At 50.9% G+C, this 20061-nt stretch overlaps 1 protein-coding gene across 2 annotated transcripts in view; it reads right to left on the reverse strand.

The window, feature by feature from the left end:
* The window catches only part of LOC116944594 (sodium/potassium-transporting ATPase subunit beta-2-like), a 58556-nt gene extending 42035 nt beyond the window's left edge, over window positions 1–16521 (reverse strand). For both annotated transcript variants that reach the window (XM_032958298.2, XM_032958295.2), the window contains exon 1: window positions 15889–16521. In XM_032958298.2, coding sequence (XP_032814189.1) covers window positions 15889–15988 — 100 coding nt within the window. In that variant the 5' untranslated portion in view covers window positions 15989–16521. The remainder of the gene's footprint in view (window positions 1–15888) is intronic.
* Window positions 16522–20061: the final 3540 nt, after the last annotated feature.

Below are 20061 nucleotides of genomic sequence, written 5' to 3' on the forward strand. Positions count from 1 at the left end.
TGTAGAAGAGACGGACAATGTAGACGAGACGGACAATGTAGAAGAGACGGACAATGTAGAGGAGACGGACAATGTAGACGAGACGGACAATGTAGAAGAGATGGACAATGTAGAAGAGACGGACAATGTAGAAGAGACGGACAATACAGAAGAGACGGACAATGTAGAAGAGACGGACAATACAGACGAGACGGACAATGTAGAAGAGATGGACAATGTAGAAGAGACGGACAATACAGAAGAGACGGACAATGTAGAAGAGACGGACAATACAGAAGAGACGGACAATGTAGAAGAGACGGACAATACAGAAGAGACGGACAATACAGAAGAGACGGACAATGTAGAAGAGACGGACAATGTAGAAGAGACGGACAATGCAGAAGAGACGGACAATACAGAAGAGACGGACAATACAGAAGAGACGGACAATGCAGAAGAGACGGACAATGTAGACGAGACGGACAATACAGAAGAGACGGACAATGTAAACGAGACGGACAATGTAGAAGAGACGGACAATGTAGAAGAGACGGACAATGTAGAAGAGACGGACAATGTAGACGAGACGGACAATGTAGAAGAGACGGACAATGTAGACGAGACGGACAATGCAGAAGAGACGGACAATGTAGACGAGACGGACAATGTAGACGAGACGGACAATGTAGAAGAGACGGACAATGTAGAAGAGACGGACAATGTAGACGAGACGGACAATGTAGACGAGACGGACAATGCAGAAGAGACGGACAATGTAGAAGAGACGGACAATGTAGAAGAGACGGACAATGTAGAAGAGACGGACAATGCAGAAGAGACGGACAATGTAGTAGAGACGGACAATGTAGAAGAGACGGACAATGTAGAAGAGACTGACAATGTAGAAGAGACGGACAATGTAGAAGAGACGGACAATGTAGAAGAGACGGACAATGTAGAAGAGACGGACAATGTAGACGAGACGGACAATGTAGAAGAGACGGACAATGTAGACGAGACGGACAATGTAGAAGAGACGGACAATGTAGAAGAGACGGACAATACAGAAGAGACGGACAATGTAGACGAGACGGACAATTATAACGTGTAGTGGCGTGGTCTGTATATTTTTTTTATAATGAATCATGGCAATGTTACACACGCACGCAAAAATACAACTATAAATTGCGAAAATGTATTATTTTTTTTCAAATCTGTATACAGAATCTAAAAACATACAATTTAAATTGTTCTTACAAATGACTGCGTATATTATAACGTGTAGTGATAATTTACCATTGTCATACAATTGTATGACAATGTGTATTGATGTCCCTCTGTGTAATGATGTATTATTCTACTGTACGCCGCACGCAGTGGGTACAGTGCAGGGCTCTCACAAATACAGCAATGCGGCAAGCATTGTTTAATTATTTACTTACTACTCCCCCTTACCCCTCCCCTCACCCTCCTTTACCCCTCCCCTCACCCCCTTTACCCCTCCCCTCACCCCCCTTCACCCCTCCCCTCACCCCCATTGACCCCTCCCCTCACCCCCCTTACCCCTCCCCTCACCCATAACCCTCCTCTCACCCCCCTTTACCCCTCCCCCTTCATCCCTCTTATCCCCCTCTGACCCCTCCCATCGCCCCTCTTCATCCCTCTCCCACCCCCCATGTCTCTCTTACCCCCGCCCCTCATCCCTCTTATAACCCCGCCCCTCATCCCCCCCCTTTCCACCCCCCTCCCCTGATCCCTCTCATCCTCCTCTTCACCCCTCCCTTCTCCCCCCTCCCCTCAATCTCCCCCCCCCATGCCCTCCCCCCACTCCCTCGCTAACCCCCCCTCCCTCCACTCTGCGGAACCCCCCCGCCCCCCCCGAGGGGAGGGAGGAGGTGGGTGGGGGGGAGAGGTGGGGAGGTGGAGTGGAGGGAAGAGGTGGGGGGGAAGAGGTGGGGGTGATGTTACATAACACGGGAGGCGTAATCCGGCAATGCCGAGGCCGGCTTTAAGATTCCTCACGCCCCAGCGAATCCGATTCTCAGGCTCCACGCGAAGATTCTATCGATGGAGCCTCGTCTCGTTTACAGCTGATACAATCCTGCTCTTCCGCCCCCACCATTAAGCACCATCGGAATAAGTCGAATACGATCTGCATCGCATTTGCATGCGTCTCGTGAGGAATGATGGATTGGTCGGGCACGCTCGATTTTAATTCTCCGGAACCTTTGCAAATGCCCTGCGCGTTTTACTGCCTTCAGGCGAGCGACTCGGCCAGCAGTGGATGGTGAATAAACGGCGAACGGGGCGAAGGAAACTCCGCGAGCAGGAGATAGACAATAGATGGACAATACACAATGAGAACGGGCAAAGACGAAGCTTTAAACGCGTGCGCGCACATGCAGCACACACGCAGAGCACGAACGGCAAAGCTCCCCCGTATAGCCTTGAACAGCAGACTGTTGGGGCAAGTGCTGCCAGCGAGCACCTACGAAGGCCGGCACGGCACACACGGAGCGCGTGGGTCGTCCAACACCACGCACGGCCGCCTTTGTCTCCCCCGCAGTGCCGATGCTCGCACACCGCACGCACCAGACACTCGTTTCAGGCTGAGCCGACCACGGGCGCGAGTGCCCGGGACCGGTTCTAACAATCATCGCCGCTCTTGTTGGTCGCGTGCGGGAATCGAACTCGGTCCGTCGGGTTCGTATCGCAGCGCCAACCACTGCGCCACCGCTCCCCCAGCCAGACGCGCACAACCCACGCACCTCGGACGCGTCATTTCATTGATGCTCTTCGAGTGGGTCGTGCGACATATCCTGCTCGACAGTCGACGATATACTGCGCTGTCAACTGTGCTGATTCCTCACGAAGAGGAAGGAGAGGAGGAGGGGGGGACTGCGGTTCAGGGGATGCACGCTGTCGCCCTTCACCTGCGCGTGAATAATTCACCTGCAATGATCCCGCACGTCCACATTACTATTCATGCCACCCCGGGCTCACGTCTCCTGCTGTGCGCGGTGTGCTGCGTGTGCGTGTGTGGATGTTGGGATGTGTGTGTGTGTGTGTTGGGATGTGTGTGTGTGTGTTTGGATGTGTGTGTGTGTTGGGATGTGTGTGTGTGTTGGGATGTGTGTGTGTTGGGATGTGTGTGTGTGTGTTTGGATGTGTGTGTGTGTGTTGGGATGTGTGTGTGTGTTGGGATGTGTGTGTGTTGGGATGTGTGTGTGTGTTTGGATGTGTGTGTGTGTTGGGATGTGTGTGTGTGTTGGGATGTGTGTGTTTGGATGTGTGTGTGTGTTGGGATGTGTGTGTGTGTGTTGGGATGTGTGTGTGTGTTGGGATGTGTGTGTTTGGATGTGTGTGTGTTGGGATGTGTGTGTTGGGATGTGTGTGTGTGTTGGGATGTGTGTGTGTGTTGGGATGTGTGTGTGTGTTTGGATGTGTGTTGGGATGTGTGTGTGTGTTGGGATGTGTGTGTTTGGATGTGTGTGTGTGTGTTGGGATGTGTGTGTGTGTGTTGGGAATGTGTGTGTCTGTTAAGGCTATACGGGGGATCTTTGTCTTTGTTTTTTGTGTGTGTTTGGATGTGTGTGTGTGTTGGGATGTGTGTGTTGGGATGTGTGTGTGTTGGGATGTGTGTGTGTGTTTGGATGTGTGTGTGTGTTGGGATGTGTGTGTGTTGGGATGTGTGTGTTGGGATGTGTGTGTGTGTTGGGATGTGTGTGTGTGTGTTGGGATCTGTGTGTGTGTTTGGATGTGTGTGTGTGTTGGGATGTGTGTGTGTGTGTTGGGATGTGTGTGTTTGTGTTGGGATGTGTGTGTGGGGGAGCGGTAGTGTCGCGTTTAGCGCGCGTCGCTACGAACCCGGTGACCCAAGTTCGATTCCCGTTCACGGCCAACACCGGTGAAGATTATCTGAACCGGTCCTGGGCCTCCCCTAGGTCGACTCATCCTCAAAATTAGCATCTTGTGCGGTGTGTAAACATCGCCACTGGGGAGACAAAGGCGGCCGGGGATGCTGTGTGGCCAACCACTCCCCTCGTGTAGTGGTTAGCACAGCACACGGCCAACATTTAGTGACGAATAATTATTGCACCGGTCCCAGGCGTACTGCAGATCTACTCAACCTTAAAAAAACAAATACCACTCCATCCACTCAGAGGCTGCACCTACGGAGTGGATGAGATACGAAGGGCATACTGTGGAAACGGATCTGCCCACTGACCATCGGCTCGTCATCCGTAAGAAGCTCCTGCTGCCCGCCATTCTCCCACTGCGGTCGTATCGTGGACGTCCGCGTAGGACCCGCCTGGCCCACAACATCCTGGTCTCAGCTGCCGCGCAAAGATGCGAGCGAGAGAATTTGAACATCATAGCGCAGCATGGGACGATGGACTTCCTTGCCGTGTCCTACCCAGACCGCGCGGGTTGGGAATTCACAACTGTGGAGTGCGTGGCTGTGATAGCTGCAATTGGGTTATAGCACCAAGGCCAGATCTGTCGACAAAACCTTGCCAGACGGAGCAGGTGTTCCAGCTGACTTAATAGGCTTCCCTCACGCAGTCTTTGCTCGGAGGTTGGGTACAACGCCATTTGGCAAGGCAATAATGAGTGTTGAGTCACGTGTTGCTCAGCAGGCCGAGACGGCAAATTTGTTTTCAATGTGATATATATAAAAAAAAATCTCTCTCCACCTCCACACCTTTTTTTGTCTACCAACCTCAAGGGGGAAAAAAGAATGGCGGCATCCGATCTCTGACCCCCACGAGCGGCTCTGCAGATTTGATGAACATTTTTAGCGAGGGCTCGAGGTCAGTGGGGAACCCATCAACCCAAAGGCAAAGAATATCCCGGGGCAAAGGTGGGCTGGCCATGAGAGGCGCTGTGGAGGACGTTCGCGTTTATTTCGTTAAACTAGAACCGCTTTGTGTTCAGTTTTTTGTCCGTTCCCCCGCACCTCCCGATTATCACGGTTGGCTACGTACGGTACGAAAGAAGTTCAACATACCAGGTGAGAACTCAAGGGGCCAGGATGGGTCTCATTTCGAAGTGACCTGGGGCATTAGCCTGCCAGTAGGGGGACGATGATTACAAACCTGTCAACCCATTATCAGTGCCCTACTTTATTACAGATCAATTCAGACCTTAATGGTCACCCCGTGCCCTTATAAATCTCAACGTTCATCCTACAAAGTCCCATCACAAGGGAGAAACAAATAGACAAATGAAATGTGCCCGTATTGAAACGACTGTACGCCGTGTGGACCTGCAAACTCAATCTCCGTGTACAAGAATACAGCTAAGCCGTATGGGTTGACAGGCATGCTATTTCGGCTACGTTTAGTCCCGTTTAGGTAAGTACTGTAATTAGCGGGTGATTTTTATTTGGCAAATTTGGACCCTGACACCGACACACACAAAGCGAATTGACGTCAGGGGGTTCTTTAACGTCCACTGTGTAGCCACTCCCTGCGAAGTGCCATCTGTCGAGATGTAGAGGAGCGGACCAGGTAAAGCGCTGGGCTGAGGTGACCTCCCAGGGTGACACTCTTGAGGAATGGTGGCAATAATGTCCAGGCTTTCTCTACGTCACATCATCACAAGTGCTTGAACCACAGGACGGGTTCCACCAGATGTGGAACAGATTGCTGTGCCCTCCTCTCCACTTTATAACAAGGGGGACTGCACTGGTTGTGACAACCACCATGCATGTCCAAGTGTATTTATTGGTGCGTTATATGTTGTGGCTATTTGATGATGCGTTATGGGGAGCGGTGGCCCAAAGCACTGCGCTACGAACCCGGAGACCCGAGTTCTATTGCCACTCACGGCCAACACCAGTGACGATTATCCGAAACCGTCCTGGGCCTCCCCTTAGGTCGACTCAGCCTTAAATGAGTAAGTACCTGGTGGGTTGTGTAAACATCGCCAACTTGGGAGACAAAGGCGGGCGGGAATGGTGCTGACCATAGGCGCTGCCCGCTATAACACTACTTGCCCCCGGCAGCTTTGAGGCTATATGCGGGAGATCTTTGCCTTTTGACGATGTTGTAGAGTCGAGTGTCAAGGAATGTGTAAAGTGCAGTGTGGGGGCAGCGTTGACGGCCCATCACTCTTATCCATGAACGCACTGGAGGTTCTTGACCCGTTTTGAAGGGCACAGATTCCCAAACGGGGCTGGTGTTTGCGTTGTTTGAGACCCGGGCAAGCCTGGCGGGCAAGTCCAGGCTCAAGCAACCGGCGATTGGGTCGGAACCACAGCCGCCACCAACGAGGATCTCCAAAGATGGATTCAGTTCTCTTCTTTGCCCGTAATGGTGGCAGCAGCGAGCGGTCCAGAGACGTCTGCTGCTGGCCACGACGAGAGAGGGCTTCAGGAAAGAGTTCGCGTGGTGTCTGCCGTTCCTCATCCTCCTCCGTTGAAGGAGCGCGGCACTTGCAAGCGAGGTCACTCAACGATCCGCTTGGGATTGTTGATGATGTTGTTGACTGTTGTTGATGATGTTGTTGATGTTGTTGTTGACTGTTGTTGATATTGTTGACTGTTGTTGATGATGTTGTTGACTGTTGGTGATGTTGTTGTTGACTGTTGTTGATAATGTTGTTGACGTTGTTGTTGACTGCTGTTGACTGTTGTTGATGATGTTGTTGACTGTTGTTGATGATGTTGTTGACTGTTGTTGATGTTGTTGTGTTCGCTCTCCAGCTCATGTTGAACGCGTTAATGATTGCGTTTGTTCTGCCCGCACGTAAGCACGATGACGCTATGTCTCCATATCCAGTCGGGTATAAATAAGGCTTTCGTGTGTTCAGTCGTGTTGCCTTCAGGGGTTCTCATCCTGGAGACAAACCTGACCACATTGATCAATACTCGCAACGTTAAAAAGCAGAGCCAAAAGGAGTTGGCTTTTCCGCCGTGATCACGATGACGTCATTGCGTGTGACATTGTGGGATGACGTCATAAAGAAAAAAACCTCTAATTATGGATGACGTCATTACGTCGGCACGAGCCAAAGCTGATGGGGGCCCCACAGCGTGGACGAGGGGACTCCACGGAGTTGCTTTCCAGAAGCAGAATATTTATACTGGACGAATCCGATGAGCTATGGAGCTCTTTTCCACAGATGTCAAGTAAGGGGCGGGTAAGAACGTTCCAGCAAATAAGACAAACGTGACAGTATTGCAAAGTACATTATTCCACTGGCAAGACTGCTGATGAGTCCCAGTGGGGATGAAACAGGTCCAGAGCTGTCTTATCTCTGCACCGCCGCTGCTTCTGCCGGTCACATTTCCTCTCTTTAATAATTGTGATGACCGATGGCATCGTTCTTCACGAATTTTCAGAGGAGAGGGGGGTGACACTTTCGCCGATAGGACATCATCAGTGCGGGGGGGTCCGCCACACATTTGGAACAACTGATGGGTTTGTGACAGCAGCACGATGATGATGAAGATGGGGTGGTGTTGTCCCTCTCTGTGTATTGTCGGGCCGCCAAGAGGACCGCAATGAACGTGGTCAGGAACTGCCGATGGTTTTCACATCATGAACAGAGACCGTGTGTGTGTGTGTGGTGTGACACGCTTATCCACAGCCTGCGCTATTATTCCGCGATGGCGATGAAGGGTTTTCTCGTCATTGAGGCTGAGAATCGAGCTCAGATGTTTCTAGGTCTGCAGCGCAGTGCGCTAACCATAGCGCCACCACTCGCGCACGCCCACGGAATGTTGGGACAGGCGCTGCTGTTCACGAACACCGATTAAGGTCGTCTCACACACAAGACAACTGTCCCCCGTACAGCCTTTAATAGACTGTCAGAAAGTAGCACCTATAAAGTTCGATAAGGTACATGAAGGGGAAGGGGGTAGATGGTCAGCACCACGCCCGGCCGCCTTTGTCTCTCCCGTGCCGAAATTGACACACCAACGCCAGTTGCTCATTTAAGACTACGTCGACCTACGGGAGGCCCAGGACCGGTTCAGATAGTCGTCACTGGTGTTGACCCTTAGCGGGAGTTGTCACATGCGTGCACACTGCACACACAAATAAAGATAAAGATCCCCCGTATAGCCTGAACAGACTCTAGGGGCAAGTGCTGTTAGCGAGCATCTATGAAGGCCGACACGGCACACGAGGGGGTGGGTGTCCAGCACCACTTTGTCTCCCTAGTGGCGATGTTTACACACCGCACCAGGTACTCATTTTAGGCTGAGTCGACCTAGGGGAGGCCCGGTTCAGATAATCGTCACTGGTGTTGGCCGTGAGCGGGAATCGAACCCGGGTCGCCAGGTTCATAGCGCAGCGCGCTAACCGCTACACTACCGCTCCCCACACAGACACACACACATACACACATACACTCACACACAAACATACACAAACACACACACAAACACACACACGCAGGAGCCGTCAGCTGCTGCCGCTGCTGCTGTTGAGCTGTAGGCAGCAGGGGACCGCGCAGCACCATCACCCACTGTTGTACTGCACTACGCGCTCACGTCTATGCTCCACGCGCTCACCACGTAACCCGCTGGCTATCACGCGCGACGCTGGGGATGGAGGGGGGGGGGAATCGTCATCCAGCGGTGGATTGCAAGAGAATGTTTGTGTACAATGTGTGCATATTGAACTTCTTTCGTGCCGTACGTAGCCAACCGCGCTAATCGGAGAACGTATCGCACACGCCATGTGCTCCACACAGCAGCCACACAGCAGACTGGCGGAATGAGAAGATAGTGGGAGAGCAGAGAGATGTAGGGGAGATGGTAGGAGGAAAGTGGGAGATAGGGGAGCAGTTAGGTGAGAGTAAGGGAAGTAAGGAGGTTGGAGAGGAGGTAGATGAGACCAGACAATATTGGAGAGAAACACTTCGGAGAGTTGAATGGCAATAGAGATGGGGGTAAGATGATGAGAAGACACGGGGGATAGAAATATATCGATAACTGCTGGGCTTAACTTCAGTCGGCTCTGTCCGGCATATATTATGGGAGAACCCGGCACACCACATCCAATGTACCTCTGCTGCTAGTCACGTGTGAACTACACAAGCTGGGTTTCTTTTTCTTCCTTCAGCGATCCGAATTGTTGTCAGCGTGAGATTCTAAGGCCTGGATTACGAGGATCAGGGGAGACATCGGGCGAGATGGGAGATAAGAGTTCAGGAGAGATAGTTGATATAAAGAGAGAGAGAATTGTTTATTTATTTAACGGACAGCGATGACGTCGGGACAGCAATGACGTCAGCGAGGATCAGCTCGGGGTGGGTGAAGGCAAATTCGCAGCGCTGCGACTTCCTGCTGACGCCACTGCTGCAGGAAGGGGGCCTCCACCAGAGGGGGCTTATAGAGAGCCACGCCCGTAACGTTGGACATTGTATTCTTTCACGCTAGAAGAGGATGGGGGTACCCACACTCTGCCCCCAGCACGCAAGCCCTGCAGATGGTGAATGTGGTGCACCCATTGCAAAACGCTGGGTGAACTTAGGGCGGCGGCGGTAGTGGTGGGATGGCAACGAGGTGGATTTAAGAAACCTGAAGGTTGTTTATTGTTTTTTAACTGCTGCACTGGGAGATAGAATAGGCGACCTCTGGATCTCGCAACCGTGGAACCCCACGGTGGTTAGGAGATGTTAACTACCTCGCCTGGTATACATTAGGTCAAAGGTTCCATCCCGATCCTGACGCCTGCTGTTTGCATGTCTCTCTCTCCCCGTGGTCGCGTGGATTTTCTCAGGGTTGTCCGGTTACCCCCCCCCTTCCACATTTAGAAACACGCGTTGAGATTATTTGACTGTTGTAAATGTCCACATTATTTGGCATGTCCTGCCACATGTTCACGGCAGAGGGGGTTTGCGTTGTTGCAGCTGCGGTGTGATCCAAATTGACTGCTGTAATGTGCAGTTTAATTCCGCAGCTCAACTTCGTTTGAGCTATCACGGGTGGCCAGGTCGCTTCTGAAAAAAAGCTACAAAGCTCCATTGGGCCTTTACCTGGTAATATAGAAAATGGTTTAGTTTGGAAAGTCCAGCGTGCTGCTGACCATTATCGCCACGGCGGACGATAATCTGTAGAAGAATGAGAGACGAGGGAGGGAGATCAGCTCAAGGGATAGATGGAGACACGGGGGGCGGAAGGGGACGTAATTGAGGTCAATATCAAGACGATATCTCAAGGGAAGTCAGCGAGAGGGTTACGTTGACAAGCCAATGTCCAGAGGGGACAAGAGGGGGAGATCGTTACCGCTACGCTGGTTTAGCCACGGACAACGCACTCGAGTCTCAGGACCCCTCCCTATTCGGGAAGGTTCCTGCCAAATGTTCACCGCAGAGGAGGGCGGGGGAGGGCGACGTTGCTGCTGCTGTGCGATCCAAATCGACTGCCGTAATGTGCAGTTTCATTTCGCAGCACTGCGATGGGTTTAGACCGATGACAGTGGACGTTGTGTACGATTTGCTTCACCTATCGGAGGACACCCACGCAGAACAGGGGGAGAGAGGACAGAGTTTGTTTGTCCTTGCCCATGCACGTCCGATGAGCACGGTCGGCTTCGTACGGTGCGAAAAGAAGTCCAACATACGCAGATAGAAACAAACGCCATACAGAAAGGCGCTCGAGTTCGGGAATCGAACTCAGCGACCTTGGTGTAGTCAGAGGACAGATGGTGTGCAGGGGAGCTCAAGATGACGTCAAGAGGGAGATGATGCTAGCTTTAGAGAAGATGACGTCGGCAGGGAGATGATGCTAGCATTAGAGAAGATGACGTCAGGAGGGAGATGATGCTAGCATTAGAGAAGATGACGTCAGGAGGGAGATGATGCTAGCTCTAGAGAAGATGACGTCTAGAGGGAGATGATGCTAGCTCTAGAGAAGATGACGTCAAGAGGGAGATGATGTTAGCTCTAGAGAAGATGACGTCAGGAGGGAGATGATGCTAGCTCTAGAGAAGATGACGTCAAGAGGGAGATGATGCTAGCTCTAGAGAAGATGACGTCAGGAGGGAGATGATGCTAGCTCTAGATAAGATGACGTCAAGAGGGAGATGATGCTAGCTCTAGAGAAGATGACGTCAAGAGGGAGATGATGCTAGCTTTAGAGAAGATGACGTCAGCAGGGAGATGATGCTAGCATTAGAGAAGATGACGTCAGGAGGGAGATGATGCTAGCATTAGAGAAGATGACGTCAGGAGGGAGATGATGCTAGCTCTAGAGAAGATGACGTCTAGAGGGAGATGATGCTAGCTCTAGAGAAGATGACGTCAGGAGGGAAATGATGTTAGCTCTAGAGAAGATGACGTCAGGAGGGAGATGATGCTAGCTCTAGAGAAGATGACGTCAAGAGGGAGATGATGCTAGCTCTAGAGAAGATGACATCAGGAGGGAGATGATGCTAGCTCTAGATAAGATGACGTCAAGAGGGAGATGATGCTAGCTCTAGAGAAGATGACGTTAGGAGGGAGATGATGCTAGCTCTAGAGAAGATGACGTCAGGAGGGAGATGATGCTAGCTCTAGAGAAGATGACGTCAAGAGGGAGATGATGCTAGCTTTAGAGAAGATGACGTCAAGAGGGAGATGTTAGCTTTAGAGAAGATGACGTCAGGAGGGAGATGCTAGCTTTAGAGAAGATGACTTCAAGAGGGAGATGATGTTAGCTTTAGAGAAGATGACGTCAAGAGGGAGATGATGCTAGCTCTAGAGAAGATGACGTCAAGAGGGAGATGATGCTAGCATTAGAGAAGATGACGTCAAGAGGGAGATGATGCTAGCTCTAGAGAAGATGACGTCAGGAGGGAGATGATGCTAGCTCTAGAGAAGATGACGTCAGGAGGGAGATGATGCTAGCTTTAGAGAAGATGACGTAAAGAGGGAGATGATGCTAGCATTAGAGAAGATGACGTCAAGAGGGAGATGTTAGCTTTAGAGAAGATGACGTCAGGAGGGAGATGATGCTAGCTCTAGAGAAGATGACGTCAAGAGGGAGATGATGCTAGCTCTAGAGAAGATGACGTCAAGAGGGAGATGATGTTAGCTTTAGAGAAGATGACGTCAGGAGGGAGATGATGCTAGCTTTAGAGATGACGTCAAGAGGGAGATGATGCTAACTTTAGAGAAGATGACGTCAAGAGGGAGATGATGCTAGCATTAGAGAAGATGACGTCAGGAGGGAGATGATGCTAGCTCTAGAGAAGATGACGTCTAGAGGGAGATGATGCTAGCTCTAGAGAAGATGACGTCAGGAGGGAGATGATGTTAGCTCTAGAGAAGATGACGTCAGGAGGGAGATGATGCTAGCTCTAGAGAAGATGACGTCAAGAGGGAGATGATGCTAGCTCTAGAGAAGATGACGTCAGGAGGGAGATGATGCTAGCTCTAGATAAGATGACGTCAAGAGGGAGATGATGCTAGCTCTAGAGAAGATGACGTCAAGAGGGAGATGATGCTAGCTTTAGAGAAGATGACGTCAGCAGGGAGATGATGCTAGCATTAGAGAAGATGACGTCAGGAGGGAGATGATGCTAGCATTAGAGAAGATGACGTCAGGAGGGAGATGATGCTAGCTCTAGAGAAGATGACGTCTAGAGGGAGATGATGCTAGCTCTAGAGAAGATGACGTCAGGAGGGAAATGATGTTAGCACTAGAGAAGATGACGTCAGGAGGGAGATGATGCTAGCTCTAGAGAAGATGACGTCAAGAGGGAGATGATGCTAGCTCTAGAGAAGATGACATCAGGAGGGAGATGATGCTAGCTCTAGATAAGATGACGTCAAGAGGGAGATGATGCTAGCTCTAGAGAAGATGACGTTAGGAGGGAGATGATGCTAGCTCTAGAGAAGATGACGTCAGGAGGGAGATGATGCTAGCTCTAGAGAAGATGACGTCAAGAGGGAGATGATGCTAGCTTTAGAGAAGATGACGTCAAGAGGGAGATGTTAGCTTTAGAGAAGATGACGTCAGGAGGGAGATGCTAGCTTTAGAGAAGATGACTTCAAGAGGGAGATGATGTTAGCTTTAGAGAAGATGACGTCAAGAGGGAGATGATGCTAGCTCTAGAGAAGATGACGTCAAGAGGGAGATGATGCTAGCATTAGAGAAGATGACGTCAAGAGGGAGATGATGCTAGCTCTAGAGAAGATGACGTCAGGAGGGAGATGATGCTAGCTCTAGAGAAGATGACGTCAGGAGGGAGATGATGCTAGCTTTAGAGAAGATGACGTAAAGAGGGAGATGATGCTAGCATTAGAGAAGATGACGTCAAGAGGGAGATGTTAGCTTTAGAGAAGATGACGTCAGGAGGGAGATGATGCTAGCTCTAGAGAAGATGACGTCAAGAGGGAGATGATGCTAGCTCTAGAGAAGATGACGTCAAGAGGGAGATGATGTTAGCTTTAGAGAAGATGACGTCAGGAGGGAGATGATGCTAGCTTTAGAGATGACGTCAAGAGGGAGATGATGCTAACTTTAGAGAAGATGACGTCAAGAGGGAGATGATGTTAGCTTTAGAGAAGATGACGTCAAGAGGGAGATGATGTTAGCTTTAGAGAAGATGACGTCAAGAGGGAGATGATGTTAGCTTTAGAGAAGATGACGTCAAGAGGGAGATGATGCTAACTTTAGAGAAGATGTTGTCAAGAGGGAGATGATGCTGGCTTTAGGGAAGATGACGTCAAGAGGGAGATGATGCTAACTTTAGAGAAGATGACGTCAAGTGGGAGATGTTAGCTTTAGAGAAGATGACGTCAAGAGGGAGATGATGCTAGCTCTAGAGAAGATGACGTAAAGAGGGAGATATTAGCTTTAGAGAGGATGACGTCAGGAGGGAGATAATGTTAGCTTTAGAGAAGAAGACATCAAGAGGGAGATGATGTTAGCTTTAGAGAAGATGACGTCAAGTGGGAGATGTTAGCATTAGAGAAGATGACGTCAAGAGGGAGACGATGCTAGCTCTAGAGAAGATGACGTCAAGAGGGAGATATTAGCTTTAGAGAAGATGACATCAGGAGGGAGATAATGTTAGCTTTAGAGAAGAAGACGTCAAGAGGGAGATGATGCTAGCTCTAGAGAAGATGACGTCAGGAGGGAGATAATGTTAGCTTTAGAGAAGAAGACGTCAAGAGGGAGATGATGCTAGCTTTAGAGAAGATGTAAAACGACAATTGATGATGGAAAGAGATTGAGATGACGTCAATGGAAGATGATGCAGATGATGACAGAAAATGATGTAAAAGAGAGAATCAGAATCGGAATGTATTTATCCTGGAGGAATCCGGTAGATGTGCAGTCGGGGGCACGGGGTCAGAACGTTACAACATTAAACAATACAACAACAACAACGCGATCGGAGTGCAAAGGTAAAGCAAATCACACAAAAACATGCAAATAAAACTAAACTATTTATTTTACCAGGTAAAGGCCAACTGAGACTATTCGCCACAAACGACAGTGCCATGGAGGCCTCAGTGGATTCAATGAAGACGGTCGATGCCAACGTTTAGAGGTCATCCCAAGGATGCGGCGACGTTGACGGTGGCATCAAGATCAGTAAGACGTGCGCGAGACGAGATCAAGATCAGTAAGACGTGCGTGAGATCGACGTCAAGATCAGTAAGACGTGCGCGAGACGAGATCAAGATCAGTAATACGTGCGCGAGACGACGTCAAGATCAGTAAGACGTGCGCGAGACGAGATCAGTAAGACGTGCGCGAGACGACATCGAGACTCTACCGAGAGAAGCCACGCGTCTCGAGACGACTTCAAGACAGTGCGACGACAACGACGCTGATGACGACGACGCTGATGATGACGACGACGCTGATGACGACGATGACGCTGATGACGACGATGACGCTGATGATGACGATGACGACGACGATGACGCTGATGATGACGATGACGCTGATGACGACGATGACGCTGATGACGACGCTGATGATGACGACGACGACGATGATGATGACGACGACGCTGATGATAACGACGCTGATGACGACGCTGATGATGACGACGACGATGGCGTAGGGAGGAACTCCGATGGCACGAGAGTGATCATGGCAGGTTCATTGATGGGAAATGACAGATGATGGTGCTGATGATGATTATTGCGGGTGTTGAGATTGTGGGAGACGAAGACACAATCCTGATGATCGTGACGACGAAAGAGGTGACGTTAGTCATCAGGCGGGACTACCGCCTGATGACGGAAGCTTGTGTTGCTTCATAAACGTCGTGATTTGATTAATTTTATTTTTTTATTTTATTTTTACCTACGTGACTTTACCGAAAGAACCAAAGAGTACGGGATCATTGCAGTTACGAAAACTTTCAATCTAGAATTAAGGTGACGTTAGTTTTAGTGAAAAAGATACCAAATCATGATGATGATCAAATTGAACAGCGGACGACGACGATCAAGATGATGATGATAACAACTACGGAGATTTTTAGGATTTGCGATAAAAAAATAATCTGACACGATTACGATAAGTACTTTTGATCACGAGGTTATTGACAACAGCTGATGACGGATTGTCGGGTCCCAGACAATAATTACGCAACGTCGAGACGGATAGGCGAGTGGCGCTGAGGTCATCGGCCGACAAACACGGGGGGAGCATCATCACAGACGACGGTGGCGATGGTTTCGCTTGTTGAGATCATTACCACCGTTGTCCCTGCGACCGTGATGATGGCACAAGTGCGGGGGACCTGTGACATCGCCTCGAGCGACGATGATTCGAAAGGAACCATCGAGATGATGACGACGACGACCATAATGAACGCGTGATGTCGAACCCCATCTCGTCAAAGGGAAGACGACGTGAATTAAAGATGTTGAGACGATGGGGGTGGGGGGAGGAGAGGGGTGAGGGTGGGGGGATGGAGGGGATGGGGGCATGACCCTCACCCCAGCTTGTCCCCGTCCTCCCCATGAATTGTCGAGTTCGTGGGTTCCAGATGAATTCCTTGCATCCTCCCGTGCTCTCCTCTTGCTTCTTGTCGTCCATAGCCGCCGCCTCTGCTCAGCTAATTAGCGAGCAACGAGTGAATGGAAGAGCGTTAATTACTCAGCAGTATTACTTAACAGCCGAGCGCTGTGGATCGAGTGAGGGGGTGATGATGATTGGTAGCGCGGAGCCCCGCGTTGACGACTTATTCGTCGCTATTGTGTTATGATTATTAATCGGAGCGACCGCGGGCACCTACCGCTCACCGGCTGACTGGCGCGCTCGCCGCTGATGCAGGAGATTAGATTCGACGGTAGGAGAGAGAGAGAGAAAAAAAATAGATTTTCCTTTTTTATTTTTCTAAAATAAATATATATAGCTCTGCAATTATCGCTGTTCGATCACGCGGTGGAATATCGAGAGGGTCTCTTGTCGCATTTGCCTTATTATTCGATTAACGCAATTTTCACTTTCATGTAAATCTGGGTGGCGGCCGGGTGCTGAACCCGGGGGGTGCCGGCGAGGAGCTTGCAGGAGGGGGGGGGGGCGAGGAGGTCGCGGCTGAGACGGAGCGATGGGGGGAGCCGCGCGGAGTGTGCGGGGAGAGCGTCGAGAGCGCGCCTTTATAGCGGGGGGGGGGGGCGTGGGGGGGGACGTGGGGGAGGGCACGTGGGGGGGGCGCGGGGTGGGGGGAGAGGGAGCGGCGGGGGGGCAGACGTGGGGGAGGGCGAAGGGTGGGGGGAGAGGCAGCGGCGGGGGGGGCGCGTGGGGGGGCACGGGGTGGGGGGAGCGGGGGAGGGATTGTGTACCATGTATAGGGTGGGGGTCCGTGGGGGCTAGAGGGGCGGGTGGTAGAGGGGGTGATGGGGGATGACGCGCATGCGCACTAATGGCCAGGATGCGCACGCACGCAAGAATCCACGCACAGAGACAAAGGTCCCCCCCCGTACGGGTATAGCCTTTAGTAGGCTTGAGGGGCAAGTGCTGTTAGCCAGCACATATTTCAGGCTGGAAATGCGCACGAGTGGGTGGTGTGGTCATAGCCACGCCCGGCCGTCTTTGTCTCCCCGTCGCTGATATGTATAGTACACAACGGCACTAGGTACCCGTATCTTCATGAGGGCTTAGCACCGGTTCAGATATCCACGTGCCACTGATGTTAGCCGTGACCTGGATTCGACACAAGTCCCTAGCGCAGTGCGCTAACGTCTGCGCCACCACTCCCAACACAAATGCTCACCGTTATACAGCACTGCATATGACTACACGCACCTGCATTGTGGTTCACAACATTCTGAGAATTACAACACAAACTTAGCATTTAAGATTGAGCCGACGACCTAGGAGAGTCACAGCACCGGCTCACATATCACTCGCCACTGATGTTAGCCGTGCCCGGGAATAGAAACTCAGTGGGGCAGGCTCGTTCGTGTGCTAACCACTGCGCCACCGCTCCTCACGCACCCTTCGTACGTATACGGCGTGTGTGTGTGTACCATGTATACCGCATGTGTGCGAGTCTGTGGGTGTCTTGTGTGAGTCTGTGGGTCTCTGTGTGAGTCTGTGGGTGTCCTGTATGAGTCTGTGGGTCTCTGTGTGAGTCTGTGGGCCTCTGTGTGAGTCTGTGGGTCTCTGTGAGAGTCTGTGGTCTCTGTGTGAGTCTGTGGTCTCTGTGTGTGAGTCTGTGGTCTCTGTGTGAGTCTGTGGTCTCTGTGTGTGAGTCTGTGGGTCTCTGTGTGGGTCTGTGGGTGTCTTGTGTGAGCCTGTGGCTCTCTGTGTGAGTATGTGGGCCTCTGTGAGAGTCTGTGGGTCTCTGTGTGAGTCTGTGGGTCTCTGTGTGAGTCTGTGGGTACTCTGTGTGAGTCTGTGGGTCTCTGTGTGAGTCTGTGGGTCTCTGTGTGAGTCTGTGGGCCTCTGTGAGAGTCTGTGGGTCTCTGTGTGAGTCTGTTGGGTCTCTGTGTGAGTCTGTGGGTCTCTGTGTGAGTCTGTGGGCCTCTGTGTGAGTCTGTGGGTCTCTGTGTGAGTCTGTGGGTCTCTGTGTGAGTCTGTGGGCCTCTGGGAGAGTCTGTGGGTCTCTGTGTGAGTCTGTGGGTCACTGTGTGAGTCTGTGGGTCTCTGTGTGAGTCTTTGGGCATCATGTGTGTGCCTGTGGGTCTCATTGTGAGTCTTTGGGTATCATGTGTGTGCCTGTGGGTCTCTGTGTGAGTCTTTGGGTATCATGTGTGTGTCTGTGGGTCTCTGTTTGAGTCTGTGGGCCTCTGTGTGAGTATGTGGGTCTCTGTGTGTGTCTGTGGGTCTCTGTGTGAGTCTGTGGGTCTCTGTGTGAGTCTTTGGGTATCATGTGTGTGTACCATGTGTACCACGTGTGTACAATGTAACCTTCAGCTGCCAATAAGTTCACATCACACACGGGATCGTTTGGGTCTCTCCCCCGGGTCGCCCCGGTTACGGGCAAATACTAATTTATTCATAAGGTATAAATATTCCAGGTGCATTATCAGAATGAGAGAATATCACTGGAGGTGCGCAGATCACGTTGCATCTGCCTATGGGGGGGGGGACTTATTGCTGGGCTCACTCTCCAACACACAGCCGGTTAGTGCTGAACTTGTCCACTAATTGGCACGTTTTGTTAACATGACAAACCTTCCTAATTGGCTGTGTCGGGTGGTGGCGGGGTTCACGACACATTTACATTTAGGCGATCGAACCCAAAACTATCAGCCGCGTAGGGCCTACGACGTGTTGAACAAACCCCATTGCTTTCACATACTGTGCGGAGGAGCGGTGGCGCAGTGGTTAGCGCACCGCCCTCTGAACCCGCTCGCGTGAGTTCCACTCCGGGCCACGACCGAACATCGTTGGCGAGTGAAGTATGTACAGCACAAACAACGACAACCAGGCCTTAAATGACGTGGTTAAGCCTTTCATTCACCAGCGGATAGATAAGGGGCCGTAGATTGTAATCTCTGTACTGCACTGCATGTGTCTGTATAGAGAGCACGTCCCACAGAATGCGCCGTGAACTTATGTCGAGTCGAAATGAGGCGGCATCTCACTCGAGACGCTGCTGTATGGAAGCAGTGGAAGTGGTCGTCTTGCAGGCACAGCTCTCCGTTTGAGTCTAGGGGCTTCTGCGTGAGTCTACGTGTCCCTGCTATGTGCAAGTCTATGGGGTTCTGTGCGAGTCTATGGGTTTATGTGCGAGTCTATGGGGTTCTGTGCAAGTCTATGGGTTCTGTGCGAGTCTATGGGTTTTTGTGTGATTCTATGGGTTTCTGTGCGAGTCTATGGGTTTCTGTGTGAGTCTATGGGTTTCTACGCGAGTATATGGGTTTCTGTGTAAGTCTATGGGTGTCTGTGCGAGTCTATAGGTTTCTGTGTGAGTCTATGGGTTTCTGTGCAAGTCTATGGGTTTCTGTGTGAGTCTATGGGTTTCTGTGCGAGTATATGGGTTTCTGTGCGAGTCTATGGGTTTCTGTGCGAGTCTATGGGTTTATGTGCGAGTATATGGGTTTCTGTGTGAGTCTATGGGTTTCTGTGCGAGTCTATGGGTTTATGTGTGAGTCTATGGGTTTCTGTGCAAGTCTATGGGTTTCTGTGCGAGTCTATGGGTTTATGTGCGAGTATATGGGTTTCTGTGTGAGTATATGGGTTTCTGTGTGAGTATATGGGTTTCTGTGCGAGTATATGGGTTTCTGTGCGAGTCTATGGGTTTCTGTGCGAGCATATGGGTTTCTGTGTGAGTCTATGGGTTTCTGTGTGAGTATATGGGTTTCTGTGCGAGTATATGGGTTTCTGTGTGAGTATATGGGTTTCTGTGTGAGTCTATGGGTTTCTGTGCGAGTATATGGGTTTCTGTGCGAGTCTATCGGTTTCTGTGCGAGTCTATGGGTTTATGTGTGAGTCTATGGGTTTCTGTGCGAGTCTATGGGTCTCTGTGGAAGTCTATGGGTTTATGTGTGAGTCTATGAGTTTCTGTGCAAGTCTATGGGTGTCTGTGCGAGTCTATAGGTTTCTGTGTGAGTCTATGGGTTTCTGTGCAAGTCTATGGGTTTATGTGTGAGTCTATGGGTTTCTGTGCGAGTATATGTGTATACGCGTGAGTCTGTCGGCCTCTTGTGTGAGTCTAT

This window comes from Petromyzon marinus, chromosome 21, assembly GCF_048934315.1.
Source record: "Petromyzon marinus isolate PM22_M1 ecotype Great Lakes invasive population chromosome 21, UKy_Petmar_22M1.pri1.0, whole genome shotgun sequence".
NCBI classification, from domain to species: Eukaryota; Metazoa; Chordata; class Hyperoartia; order Petromyzontiformes; family Petromyzontidae; genus Petromyzon; species Petromyzon marinus.